At 42.2% G+C, this 15023-nt stretch overlaps 1 protein-coding gene across 6 annotated transcripts in view; it reads left to right on the top strand.

The window, feature by feature from the left end:
* Nucleotides 1–15023, top strand: part of lrch1 (leucine-rich repeats and calponin homology (CH) domain containing 1) — a 247116-nt gene that overhangs the window by 180795 nt on the left and 51298 nt on the right. For 4 of the 6 annotated variants that reach the window (XR_015080797.1, XR_015080795.1, XM_086006477.1 and 1 more), the window contains exons 12-17: nucleotides 2009–2104; nucleotides 4305–4353; nucleotides 5546–5587; nucleotides 7573–7689; nucleotides 11886–11927; nucleotides 14522–14606. Coding sequence is in view for 2 of the 6 variants with exons in the window: in XM_086006477.1 (XP_085862603.1) it covers nucleotides 2009–2104; nucleotides 4305–4353; nucleotides 5546–5587; nucleotides 7573–7689; nucleotides 11886–11927; nucleotides 14522–14606 (431 nt within the window). In the remaining 4 variants the exon portion in view is untranslated. The remainder of the gene's footprint in view (nucleotides 1–2008; nucleotides 2105–4304; nucleotides 4354–5545; nucleotides 5588–7572; nucleotides 7690–11885; nucleotides 11928–14521; nucleotides 14607–15023) is intronic. The other 2 variants (XR_015080796.1, XR_015080798.1) reach the window with 1 other exon arrangement.

Below are 15023 nucleotides of genomic sequence, written 5' to 3'. Positions count from 1 at the left end.
GCACAGGCCAGAAGGGGCCAGCGCTTGGAAGTGGCTTGAGAGCACCTTGCTGCGCTTTAGGGGGCCATGGGGATTCGTATCTGCACTGGCAGTCCTACTCAGAAGGACTTCCATGAGGATCTGGTTTCTCTGTTCAACAGATGGCCAACGCTCCTCAAGAGATGTCATTCTCTTATGTGCACTCACCATGTTTTCCGTACCCTGGCGAGTTATCTCCTCCATGGAGGTTGCCAACCTTTCCATGGTGATGCGTTCATGCGCCAATGACTCCACAAAGGCTCTGCTCATGGTCGGTATGGACTCCTCCATTCGCTCCACACTCGCAGCGACCCTGGAGACAAAACCTGCCAGAGACTCCTGCATCTGTGCATGGAGATCCATCACCTCTTCTCTTGCGGATGGACCCAGAGGCAGAGGGTTGACATGCAGCGCAGCTGAGCTGAGCTGGCAGAGTCCTGCGCCCTCCGACGAGGACTCTCCACTGCTGTCCCTGTCTCCAGAATCTGCTGAGGCTCACTTGTGAGCTGTGAAACACCAGGTGACAACACTACTCTATGTCCCGAAGGTCCCCCCGAGGTGTGAGTGTCTGCGCTGGTGCTGGGTGCGCTTACTTCTGCTGAAGCTGCGCCCTCAGAGGTTGGAGCTTCCTCTGAGGAGTCTGGCTGCACAGCCTCTTCCTCCTCCACAGTGAGGACGGGGGCTCTGGATGGTACTGTGGGGGAGTAAAGGAAGGAGATAGAGATGTAATGCCAAGGTTCTTCTGGCGAGTTGGCATCTGCTGACACCTGCATCCATGCAGCATTGGTCTCAGTGGGAGGCCTCTTCCTCCCTGACTAGGGAAGAGGACCTCCCTGTGGGCCCTAACCCCATCCAATAATGCCTGCAGTGAAGCCTCGTCGAATTTGGAGGCAGCTCGGGGTCTGGCACTGCCCACAGCTGCTGTAGGCTCCCCTGCCATCCTGTATGGTTCGTTTGGAAGCCTTCAGAGGATGCAGTGCTTGCTATGGACCTTGAAAGCGCCACGAATGATGACACCATACTGTGGGGATTTCTGACATGAATTGGACAATTAGCAAGGCTTCCCTCATGCTGGGAATTAATTGGCCACTTGAGGGAAAATTGCGTGGAGCTGGCTGACACTTTTTTATGTGTGTCAGAAACCCCACATTCGGGGAAATCCGACCATTCCCCACACAAGCCGAAAATCGGGGCCACTGTGTCTGTCATAACCATTCAAACAATGTTTTAAAGAGATACGCAGGATAACCTCAGATTGAATTGCTGCTGTAATTATCCAGTTGTCAACAGCTTGACACTGATGAAAATACATTCAGTCGAAAACAAATTAGTCTCTACTTTGATTAAAAAAAAATCACATTGTATATTAGTTGACCTTTAGCCTGTCCGACTAAAATATGTGTTCCTGTACTGTGTATGTTGTGGCCAACAATAAAGAAAGCAACTGATAGACTAACAGACAAAATGCGTCATTTTATTATAGGGGTGTGTGCAAATATATTTAAATGTGTGCTGTAGCTGTCAAATTGCCACCATCCTGAGCAAATTGTTCAGTCAATCCAATCCTACCATTTCAACTTGTGCGCCGTGTGAGAATGTCCTCCATTTGGAGTGTGAGCTGTGTGAGAATGGCATCCATTTGGAGTGTGAGCTGTGTGAGAATGGCATCCATTTGGAGTGTGAGCTGTGTGAATGACCTCCATTTGGAGTGTGAGCTGTGTGTTCCTCGGAGGTGTAACTGATTCCATAAATGAGCAGCTCCTCTACACTGAGGAGCGCCTGAGTTTGTAATACGTTGAAGAGCTTTGACAAGAGATTACTGTTCTGCCTGTAATTATCAGTCACATTTGTTGATGAATATCTTAAAAACAATCCAATTGATAAAAAAATATTGACTTCTATGTTGCATGAAGCAAGTCGAAAATTGTTGTGACGAATTAAAGCAACTTTTCATTTATTTAAAATGTTTTGCTATTTCCTTGGCACTCAGATTGAACCTGAATAATAAGGACTGTAGTGGAGTGCATCTATATCCTTTGCAAATGGAAACACCAGCCTCTTTAGAACTTCAAACATCTGCAGTGAAGTAAGTTCTATTTTCTTTCCATTAAGACCAATTTTTATTGCGACAGAAAGGAACAATGATTATTTTATTTATTAAATTTTCTTCCTCTCCTGCCTGTCCTGGAGGTGTTCTTTTTTCCCTTTGCAGAGTGAAAATTCTGCACGTGTGATTCAGTACCCATTCTTCATATCGGAACAATCTTACCGAGGCTGTTCTAGCATGGGGGTGCCACAGGTGCACCGCAACTGAACCTGAGTCTGTCCTCACCTGATGGCCAAACTCACACTTCTAGCAGGGCGTCACTGTTGAGTAATTGGGAACGGCAATGCTGCTGGTCCCTTACATAACCCAGGGCACTGAGGCCAATTGTGATGACTGCCACCACCAGTGGCTGAAATCCATTGAATTAGCATAAAGTGGGAATGGAAGCTGGAGCCTTCCTGGTCTGTGTGTCTCAGGCACTCATTAAATAACCCAAAGTGTCCAGGGAACCCACAATAAAGTGTTCTATTGCAAAGTAAAACAATAGCATTGAATGCTGCAAATATGGTAAAGGAAAAAAAATAAACTCACCAAATGAAAAGAACAGTCCAAATCTCTTATGAAAATGATAGACAGAAAAGGACTTGGTCCATCCAGACTGCCTCACACAGTTGTGATGCCTTATTCATCACAATAGACACACTCACCACCTCGGAGCCATGGAATCTTCTGGGAGAGGCCAAAAAACCCAGGCCAATTAGAAAACAAAACTGGAAAATTCCTCTCCGACCCCCTTAGATGATTGATACATAGAAACATAGAAGATAGGAGCAGGAGTAGGCCATTCGGCCCCTCGAGCCTGCTCCACCATTCAATGAGATCATGGCTGATCATCCAAACTCAGTACCCTGTCCCTGCCTTCTCCCCATATCCCTTGATCCCTTTAGCCTTAAGAAATATATCTAACTCCTTCTTGAATATATTTAATGAATTGGCCTCAACTGCCTTCTGTGGTAGAGAATTCCACAGGTTCACCACTCTCTGGGTGAAGAAATTCCTCCTCATTTCTGTCCTAAATGGCTTACCCCTTATCTTTAGACTGTGCTGGACTCCCCCGCCATCGGGAACATCCTTCCTGCATCTAATCTGTCTAGTCCTGTTAGAATTTTATAAGTTTCAATGAGATCCCCTCTCATTCTTCTAAACTCCAGCGAGTATAAGCCCAATCGACCCAATCTCTCCTCATACATCATTCCTGCCATCCCAGGTATCAGTCTGGTGAATCTTCGCTGCACTCCCTCCATGGCAAGAACATCCTTCCTCAGATAAGGCGACCAAAACTGCACACAATACTCAAGGTGTGGTCTCACCAAGGCCCTGTACAACTGCAGCAAGACATCCTTGTTCCTGTACTCGAATCCTCTCGCTACGAAGGCCAACATACTAGACCAGGGGGTCACGTAGGCCCTGTTTTACGTTACAGGATTCCTACCTCTTGTGCGGGGTGATCTCTGCCCCGGCCAGAAACTATTTGTCTTTGGACATGATCAGTCAGCCACATTGGCTTCTTCTTACCACACTCTTCCATCCTTTTGAATTTGATGATGTACATGGCTTTAATGTTTTAGTTTGTTTTTATGCATCTTAAAATTTTAGCCCTAATTCTTTATCATGGCCATTTCTATTCAAAACTTGGGTTTTTTTTGCTGGTGTTTGTACAAATGTCCAAAGTGAATAGTTTGAGATATTTATTTTTAAACTGTTGACGTAGTCCCTTGAGTTTCTGCTTGTTTTTGTTCTGGAAGTGGCCATCTGGCTGCTGTGGCTTGGCTAGATGTGACTACAGCACAGAATCCGTGCTGCAGGCGTCAGTGATGCCTCGGCATAACTCTTTGCTTGTGTTCGAGAGGATTGGGCCCAATGTGATGCATTCAGGTTAATAAGGCCTAAGGCTTGTTTTAAATTTTATCTGCCTGAACTCATTTTAAATTTAAATTAGATTGCCGTGGTGAGAACAGTGCTATGTTTCTTCTGAAGTATAAATGAGTATGTTGATGTCCAATATCTTTCGTGATTATTAGCTCTGGAATTTGATTGCTTTTCACTTCTGTTTTGTTCTTGCAAAGTATCATTTTGCTTCTCCATATTATCTGTTTAGAGAGTAATTGGGCCCCAGTCTTAAATCACAATCCGTGGCTGACACTATTGCTAAATGTGCTTCTTCTTCTGTTCATTCCAGTGGGCAGACACCAAAAATCAATCTCACAGTGAAGTTCTCCAGTTACCAGGTGAGAAAGAAGAATTGACGGCTAAAAGGAGTTCATAAGTTTGTAACATTCAGAATGAATAGGGAGCAATAACATCAACAGCAAAACTCTACAAGCAAGACTGGAATAATTTAACAGTACATGTGGAAATCAAAACCATCATGCTTCTCTGCTGGCTCAGCTAGTTTCCCCAGTGAGAAGCTTAGCCATAATTACTAGGAAGGTTCCAGGTCTGTGCTGAGTTAGTGGATATCAGTATGGTTGCCATTTGTTTATCTGGGCTAGGAAGGGAAAATCACCCAGACTACCCGCTGTTAATTGTTGTCCAGCATTGTGTCCTGGAAGTGCACATTTCTGGGTGTTGAATGAGGATAAGATCTGGTACAGCTGTGATGCCCAGCGCAGTAGAATGGTCTGCTGGCAGTTACTGCCAAAATGGCCACTTGAGTTATTGGTGTTAAAGGGGCTAAAAGGGTTAAATTGAGGACAGCTTGCACAAACTAGTCTTGTATTCCCTTGAGTACAGAAGATTAAGGGGTAATCTCACTGAGGAGTTCAAGATGATTAAAGGATTTGATAGAGAGAAATTATTTTCTCTGATAGGGGAGTCCAGATCAAGAGGGCATTACCGTAAAATAGGCCGTTCAGAGGTGATGTCAATACGCACCACTTCACACAGAGTAGTGGAAATCTGGAACACTCCCCCCCAAATAGCTGTTGAGGCTGGGGGCCAATTGAAAATTTCAAAACTGGTTGACAGATTTTTGTTGGGTCAGGGTATTAAGGGTTATGGAACCGAAGCGGGTAGAAGGGGTTAAGATACAGATCAGCCATGATCTAATTGAATGGCGGAACAGGCTCGAGGGGTTGAATGGCCTACTCCTGTTCCTACGTTCCTGTGGAACCATAACTGAGAAAGGGCTTAATGCTTGCAGAAGAGGAAAAAATTTGTAAGGGAGGTGGATATATTTTGTAGTTTTATAATTAAAATATCATCAGATTCAGTAAAGATACTGGACACAGTGCTGAGAGTGAGAATAAATGTTCAAACAGTGCATTCTGTTTTTTTTCAAAGTGCATATTACTATCATAATGAATCTAATTATCGCCAGTCATGTGCTGTAATGATGGATTTATCGCCACTGTGAATGAATACAGTAATTCTGATTTTATTTTTCATGCTAAAGCAGGTTTCTTCTGTTCTCATTTTTAGGCACTTGCTCCATTTTGTGTAGATGAGGATTCTTCATCTGAGGTCATTCATTCTATTTCATTTGGTTCCGTAAACAATTTCTAACCTCATTAACCCTTATTCACCTGTTTCTCTATATCATTAACTCTTGCTGAAGGGAAATACTAGCACTGTATGAAAGTAGGTGCAAATTAGTTAGTATAGTTTTGACAGCTTCCCAAGACTATAGGATAAAAACTATTGTGAATAATAATATGATCGCTAAATACACTGATCAAATTCCTCTCTGTGCTATTTAATGGCACTATAAATTCAATGTACTGATTCAACGCACTGATGCGGAGAGGGGAACCTGACACAAGCAAGTTAAGCAGTAGCACAATGATGTCGTTAACAGTAATTTCTCTTTTTTATAGTTGAAAACTATTCTCTCTCTTTACAGTACCAAGTGGGCATGAATTTAAGACAAAGAATTAACGGGGTGGTTACTTTACACAGACGGTGGTTAGAATGTTTTGTTTTCTGCCGCAACCCATTGTTAAAGCACAGTCTATAAATGATTTTTAAAGAAAATTCATTGCTTGAAAAAGTGTATTAAATGCAATGGGGAGTGAACAGCGTGGCGGGATTAGAGCTCATGTTGATAAAGGTACTAACAGAGACACGATGGGCCGAATGACCCATTTCTGTGCTGTAATATTCTATGATTCATACCCTAAGAAGCCCTTCAGTCATCTCAATAGTTTTAGAATGAATTTCAGAATTCCATTGCAGTCAGCATACTTTTTATACTTTTATATGTTGCACAAACTTTTAGAACTTTTACATTTTATAATGAAAGAACATTTGATAGACAAATCAGTGTAGGCTTTTGTAAAGTATAATCTTCAGTGGGTTAGCACTGTGTACTTTAAAGGGAACACTAAAGGAACTTATAAAAATGGGTGAGTCTGTGGGGAAATGTGGCTCAATAGTGGATTGATTTGCCAGTATATTTACTGTGCTTGGTTCAAAACACTGTCTTGTGGTAGGTGTTCTGTACACCATTGCTCTGGGTAATTTGCGCAACTTTAAAACTGTGGAACACGTCAACTATTGAGTCACAAGGAACTACAGGAAGAAGGACTATCACTACTACCTACCCATAATATTTTTTAAATCATATGTCTGTCTGCGTGCACATCCTGTCAACTCCTTGCCTGCAGTAGGGCAGGTTTTAGCTACAGTGTAACAAGTTTATATAGGCAGTTTCCATTATAAATGTGCACAGCGGAATTTATAATGCTGGTATAAAAATAAAGACGGAATGTATAGCATTAAAATTGGAACGGAATTACATCATCACATCCTGGTCCAGTTATTCCCCTGGCCTTTAACTCCACTCTGCCTGAAGACTACCCTTGGTCTTGACTCTCCGTCAGCAACTGGTTGTATTGAAAAATGTTAGGTACTGAATTTCTCCAGATTTATTATGTTGGTGAGTAAGTTTTTCTATTGATTATACTTTCAGTTTTCTGTGTTTCTTTGCACAGTATACCTTTAGCTGGTTATACGCAGGGAAAAGGTTTTCTCAGCACAACTGCTCATGTAAATATTAATGAGAAAATTATTTAAATTTAATTTATTTGTGAATTCTTGATTGATTATGGGTAAAGGTGGCAGCTCTAAAGAAGAGTTTTCAGCTTAATGTATCATGCACTCACCAGTTGCATACAAGAGGATATGTCTTCATCTAAATCTCAAACCAGCACCCTTTATTGTGCCAGTATGAATTCTGTTTTCCTCGTGCAATCCAATCTCCAAGTGAGATTGCCAAGTAATTGCAGTTTGGTACAGTGGACGAGCCCCTCACGAGGAACGAGCTGAAAATGCCCAATGTCACTGCAGCCAGCAGGGAGAGGAGGCTTATGTCTCATTGTTCTGGGTTGGAGGTCTAGAGTTGAGAAGATGATGTGCTAATCCTCCAAACCATTTGACCCTATAAAATTGAACGATACATTTATAGGATTGAAAGCTGTTTTAATGACGAGTATTCTCTTTTATTACAGACGGAAAGTTCCGCCGCGGAGCTAGAGTTTCAGAGGAAACGTGAAGTCATGCTGGAGAAAGCAAGGCACGAAGCTCAAGTGACATCTCAACGATTGGAATGGCATAAGTCCAAGCAGGTGCTAAAGTTATTTGATGCCTATATTTGTTCAAAAGCTTCATTTAAGAACATGAGAAAAGGCCATTCAGCCCATCAGGCCCAATCCATCCAGTGTCCATGTCTGATTATTCTATCACATATTCCCACCCCCAACCCATCAACCCCATGTGTTGATCGTCTGCTTCCCGTACCTCCTTTCCACCCCCCAAAATAATCAAGCCGTGCTATTAGTGTCCATGTACGTTAATCATCTCCTCAACAGAAATCAAATTCAGTTTCCTTTTAAAGATATTAGTTGACACTAAATCAACTATCTTTGCCAGGAGTCTGATCCATAGCCACTATCCTCTCTAACTTTGCTTGAGACTTGTTAACGTTGCCCTTGTGTTCTCCAGTCCAATACTCATTGTCCAAGTTGAATAACTTGCTTACTGTAGCTGTATCCAAAACTTTCATTGTTTTAAAGACCGATTTTGTGTCCGCTTTTTTCCAACAAAAATAAATTTAGTTTCTTCAACCTTTTTATTTTAAATAACTGCAAAGGCCTAGAGTCATAACTAGAGGCCCTCAATATAAGATAGTCACCAAGAAATCAAATGGGGAATTCAGAAGAAACTTCTTTACCCAGAGTGTGGTAAGAGTGTGGAACTCGCTACCACAGGGAGCAGTTGAGGCAAATAGTATAGATGCATTTAAGGGGAGGCGAGATAAGCATATGAGGGAGAAGGGAATAGAGAGTTATGCTGATAGAGTTAGATGAGGAAAGACGGGAGGAGGCTCGAGTGGAGCATAAACACCGACATAGACTGGTTGGGCCAAATGGCCTGTTTCTGTGCCATATATCCTATGTAGAATCAGCCTGATCACGTAATCGCATAAATCATCCTTTCTGAAGTAGGATGACCAAAAGTGCATGATATCTAGAATTGGTGTCACCACTGAGCTGTAAAATATCAATAAAACTTGTTCTGCCTTGTAATCCATTGTAATCCCAGTACCCAGTTAGCCTGATTGATAACTGCTTTGTGTCGGCTGTGGCTCAGTCGGTAGCACTGTCGCCTCTGAGTCAGAAGGTTGTGGGTTCAATTCCCACTCCAGAGACTTGAGCACAAAAATATAGGTTGACACTCCAGTGCAATGCTGAAGGAGTGCTGCACTGTCGGAGGTGCCCTCTTTCAGATGAGGCGTTAAACTGAAGCCCCGTCTGCTCTCTCAGGTGGCACTATTTCGAAGAAGAGCAGGGAAGTTATCCCCGGTGTCCTGGCCAATATTTATCCCTCAATCAACATCACTAAAACAGATTATCATATTGCTGTTTGTGGGAGCTTGCTGTGCGCAAATTGGCTGCCGCATTTCCTACATTACAACAGTGACTACACTTCAAAAAATACTTCCTTGGCTGTAAACACTTTGGGATGTCTGGTGGTCGTGAAAGGCACTATGTAAATGCAAGTCTTTAATTTCTTTCTTTGCATTGACTAACGATCGCTTCTAAATCCTTCTCCTTTCTAGCCTCTCTCAGTGGAGTCTTAAAAGGCATTGACATTTCTTCTCATTCCCTGTATCTTGTTCCTATATATAAAGCCCCTGATTTTTATATCTATATTATGATTCCTCTGGTATATCTCAGCCCACCTGCATAATTGGTCCAAGACTCTTTGCAAGTAATCAAATTCATAATATAAACAATTGTTTATGTAAAGATTTATTTATTAAGCAGCTGTGGGTAAGGGAAACATTCATTGTAAATATTCCAGAAACCCATTTGCTTGACTGTCCCCATGCAGAAGTTTTAGAAACGCCTTCACAAATTGTTTCACTGGAGATGTATAACCCAGTCCAATTTAAAAAAAATTCATTCTGGGGATATGGACATCACTAATTGCCCTTGAGAAGGTCGTGAGCCACCGCCTTGAACCGCTTCAGTCCGTGTGGTGAAGCTCCCACATTGTTGTTAGGGAGAGAGTTCCAGAAGTTTGACCCAGCGACGATGAAGATATGCTGATATATGTTCAAGTCAGGATGGTGTGTGACTTGGAGGGGAACTTGGAGGTGATGATGTTCCCTTGCATCTGCTTCCCTAGTAACCCTGCCCTCAACAATGTAAACTGTGACTCATCATGAGCAACATGAGATCTGCTAGTAGAATATAAAAATGGAACATCTAGCATGCATTTCTTGTCCGTCAGACTTAAAGATGCATCATTGCAAAAAAAACTTTTTCCCGTTTTAGCCGCTTGCTTGCTCTCATTCCCACGCTCCCCTCCTTTACCCAATCCAGTCTGGAACACAAATGAGTGCATCCTACAGACTTCAAAACTGCTCCTGATAGAGCACGTTGGTCAAGCACTGGAGCAATTAGGAATGACCCCGCCCCCTCCTTCATGAAAACATTGGAGAAGTCTGAATGCAAGTACTGGGAATTGAATCCTTGTCTCCAAGTCCAGTAATATTTGTTGCAATTACTGAGACATCCTGTTTACTTTGAGAAAGAAATGCTAAAGTCAGATTTTTCTCTTTCTAATGTTTGTTTATTTTTTGAACAGACTGTATTTCATTAGGTTTGATTTTGTCTTTTTTTCCCCAATGCAAGATAATTTGGCCATTTATAGACTTGTTACAGCACAGTAGGAGGCCATTCGGCCTGTCAAGCCCATGCTGAATCTCTCTAAGAGCACTTCAGCTAGTCCCAACCCCCCACTCTTTTCCTGTATCCCTGCAAAACTTTTTCCTTCAGATACTTATCCAATTCTCCTTTGAAAGCCACGATTGAATCTGCCTCCACCACCCTTTCAGGCAATGTATTCCAGATCATAACCACTCGCTGCGTAAAAAAGGTTTTTCCTTCCGTCGCCTTTGGATCTTCTGCCAATCACCTTAAATCTGTGTCCTCTGGTTCTTGACCCTTCCGCCAATGGAAACAGTTTTTCTCTATCTACTCTGCCTAGACCCATCATAATTTTGAACACCTCTATCAAATCTGTTCTCAATCTTCTCTGCTCTAAGGAGAACAGCCCAGCTTCTCCAGTCTATCCACGTAACTGAAGTCCCTCATCCCTGGAACCATTCTTGTAAATCTTCTCTGCACCCTCTCTTAAAGCCTTCACATCCTTCCTAAAGTGCGGTGCCCAGAACTGGACACAATACTCCAGTTGAGGCCGAACCAGTGTTTTATAAAGGTTCATCATAACTTCCTTGCTTTTGTACTCTCTGCCTCTATTTATGAAGCCCAGTATCCCATATGCTTTTTTAACCACTTTCTCAACCTGTCCTGCCACCTTCAATGATTTGTGCACATGACCCCCAGGTCTCTCTGTTCCTGCACCCCCTTTAGAATTGTACCCTTTAGTTTATATTGCCTCTCCTCGTTCTTCCGACCTATCACTTCGCACTTTTCTACGTTAAATTTCATCTGCCACGTGTCCGCCCATTCCACCAGCCTGTCTATGTCCTCTTGAAGTCTATCCCTATCCTCCTCACTATTCACTATATTTCCAAGTTTTGTGTCATCCGCAGACTTTGAAATAGTGCCCTGTACACCCAAGTCCAAGTCATTAATATATATCAAGAAAAGCAGTGGTCCTAGTACCGACCCCTGGGGAACACCACTGTATACCTTCCTCCTAGCCAAAAACCAACCATTCACCACTACTCTCTGTTTCCTGTCACTTAGCCAATTTCGTATCCATGCTGCCACTGTCCCTTTTATTCCATGGGCTTCAACTTTACTGGCAAGCCTATTATGTGGCACTTTATCAAATGCCTTTTGGAAGTCCATGTACACCACATCAACCGCACTGCCCTCATCAACCCTCTCTACCTCATCAAAAAATTCAGTCAAGTGATTTAACAAATCCATGCTGGCTTCCCTTAATTAATCCACACTTGTCCAAGTGACTGTTAATTTTGTCCTGGATTATCATTTCTAAAAGTTTCCCCACCACAGAGTTTAAGCAGATTGGCCTGTAGTTTTTTTTGAACAAGGGTGTAACATTTTCAATTTTCCAGTCCTCTGGCACCACCGCCGTATCAAATTGGAAGATTATGGCCAGTACCTTTGCAATTTCCACCTTTACTTCACTCAGCATCCTAGGATGCATTCCATCCGGTCCTGGTGACTTATCTACTTTAAGTACAGCCAGCCTTTCTAGTACCTATGTAATGAAATGTTCTAAATATTTTGCTTTATTTTTAAATGCATTGAAATCCACCCAGAATACTAATGAGAGTCTGGAGAAGAATGACTCTCAAAACGAGGTGAGTGTCGCAAGGAAAGCTTAAGTCTGAAGTTAATTCCCTCCTGTTTGAACTGTGCATCCCATACATCCCGGTCAGAACCATATCTGGACCAATAGAGCAGCAGTATGGAATAAATTGGTGAAATGAAAGAAAGCTGTGTCTGAGCATCTCCTTTCTCTTCCCCTATGCCTCCCCCAGAAAAAAGCCAGTATGGATACTGGCAGCATCTAGTCGTGCGTTGTGGTGCCAGACTGCATTCATTTGGTTGAGGTAGCTGTTATAGGTTGGGCAGCAGTGGTTTTATAAGCAGACCAGGTCTCCTATGAACCAAGACCTGGATCCAAATTCGCACCATGTACCGTTTCGCATGCCCAGGCTTAATCATTAACATAAGAACCTAAGAAATAGGAGCAGGTGTAGGCCATTTGGCCCCTTGAGCCTGCTCTGCCATTCTGTAAGATCATGGCTGATCTTCGACCTCAACTCCACTTACCTGAACTATCCCCATATCCCTTGATTCATTAATATCCAAAAATTTATTGATCTCTGTCTTGAATATACTCAACGACTGAACCTCCACAGCCCTCTGGGGTACAGAATTCCAAAGATTCACCACCCTCTGCGTGAAGAAATTTCTCATCTTAGTCCTAAATGGCCGACCCCTTATTCTGAGACTGGTTCTCTGATTCTAGACACCCCAGCCAGGGGAAACATCCTCCCTGCATCTATCCTGTCAAGCCCTGTAAGAATTTTGTATGTTTCAATGAGATTACCTCTCATTCTTCTAAACTCTAGTGAATATAGGCCTAGTCTACTCAATCTCTCCTCGTAGGACAATCCTCCCATCCCAGGAATCAGTCTGGTGAACCATCATTGCACTCCCTCTTTGGCAAGTATATCCTTCCTTAGGTAAGGAGACCAAAACGGTACACAATACTCCAGGTGTAGTCTCACCAGGGCCCTTTATAATTGCAGTAAGACACCTTTCCTCTTATACTCAAATCCACTTGTAATAAAGGTCAAATTAGCGTGTGACTGTGGCTTATTGCACATTGGGGAGCTTGTGGGGTGCCCACCATCATCTCTTTACACTAATGGGGAAACATGTCCAGTCGCCAGCTCAAAGCTACTTCGTCAGATGTGTTTAAAAGAAGCAAAACAGCTCAGCGAGGTACTCTAAGTACAGTAACTAGACTTACACAATATGTAAACTGTTTCAAAACGGAAAAGCCATAAATCTTTGTAATACTTTTCAATGGCTGTTGAGCGAGTGACCCTGACGGAAAGTGTGTGGGGTGGAGGTGGGTGAGCCTCATTGAGCCGCTCCCAGCTACATCACATGTAGAAGCTGAGCGAAGCAGGGAACTGAAAATTCTCAAAGTTTGGCTTTTAAAAACATCTTTGCCTTTGGAAAATGCAGATCATTTTGACCATCGACAGCCCACACACATCAGGCCACACGTTAATAGTCCACAGCTTTCTAGTGATAGTTTTCAACTCCCGGTCAAAGAGATAATGCTATGAGACAGCTATCAACAAGAGCAATTCACAGACAGTAGTAATGCAGAGGAGCCCAAAGGACACAAATAATGGACTGTATCCTGTGTAAAGCTAAAATGCATTGAATCATTTAAAAAAACCATTTGGGACATTTTGATTTGCATTAAATACAGTGATTAGGTCTATTTGTTTGCAGCCAGCTACATGTATTGGTCACCTACATACCAACTTTGCCACAGGACAGTGGGATCCTCACACAGGTCTCCAAGATACACGGCTGGCTGAAGTTGTCTATGTAATTTATTATAATCTTAACATCTACTTGCACCGCCTGTCAACCTTTCCCATTATAAATTCCTATGTCACATTTATAATGGAAACTTATAATGGAAATATAAGAATAACAGAATGTGTGACTTTAAAATGGGGACTGAATTACACCTGCATGTCCTGGTCCAATTACCTCCCAGCCTCTAACCCTGTTTCACCTGAAGATTACACTTGGTCTTCGCTCCCCATGTGCAGCACAGTGGGAAATGGACTAGTTTCTTTTGGAAATGATGGATATAAAATAGTCAAATATCTCAGCTCGCATTGGCGTGCCCCACTGACAACTGGTGCAAGTGACCAACTCTAATGAGATCAGAATTAGGAGCGTGATCTCTCAAGCCAGATTGCTGAAATTAACTTTACTGTATTTCTGTTACAATAAGTGATTTAAAGATGTAAATTTGACAACATAACATTGTTGAATTTTATTAAATTTAACAGCATGATACATTATTAAGAGGGAGATCAAAGTTCAAAATGAATCTTAACACATATAGATTTCAGTACTGCTGTATCCCAAAGCCAGTAAAGATTCAATTTTCAGAGAAAGCACCCTAGGCAGGGATATTGCTTCACAAAGTATTTGTAAAGTGCAGTTATCTGTTCATTGACATAGTAATATCAGTGAATCACTGCACACACCTGCAATTAGAAATGGTTCTAATTCAATGTAGAATTTTTTAAAAATTGCATGTCAAAACATTTGCTACAGAGGGAATTTATGTCATGGTGATAACTGAGCTGAGTATTTCTTTCAACTAATTTTATTTAAAATCCTATAGGATGAAGAGAAGACTCCCACAGTGACTCCCACATTGTCTCCTATAGCATCCCCCACAGCTCCCTTTGGGCTGAAGCCACGATCTGGTAAGTAATTTTTTAAGATGGATCACAATAAGAGGTAGCCACCATCCTACTCTATGGCAATGTACAGTGAGATTAAAAGGGTTTCTCGAAGAATGACCATCTATTATTTAGACATGACTCTCAAAAAGAAACCCTTGAGGTGATGGTGGGAATTGTGAAGGAACTCTCTTCAATGGGAAAGATGAAAGCTTTGGGGAATTCTTTCAGTAGAAGTGAGGTAAAAAGATCACTGCCCTTCGCAATGCATACAATGACATATTAGTATGAAAATCATTTGCATAACACATTAACATGGTTATTAGCTCAGTACCTGTTTACTGTGCTACAGCATTAAGTTTAAGTGCTTTGGAACAATTGTTTTCCACCACTTTACTAGGGTCTAGGCAGAATTTTTCCAAAGTTCTATGTTCAGATTTT

This window comes from Somniosus microcephalus, chromosome 14 (genome assembly GCF_052327205.1).
Source record: "Somniosus microcephalus isolate GS21.2 chromosome 14, FLI_Smic_1.0, whole genome shotgun sequence".
NCBI classification, from domain to species: Eukaryota; Metazoa; Chordata; class Chondrichthyes; order Squaliformes; family Somniosidae; genus Somniosus; species Somniosus microcephalus.
Note: the sequence above shows the minus strand (reverse complement) of the source record. Positions and strands in the feature narration are given on the sequence as shown.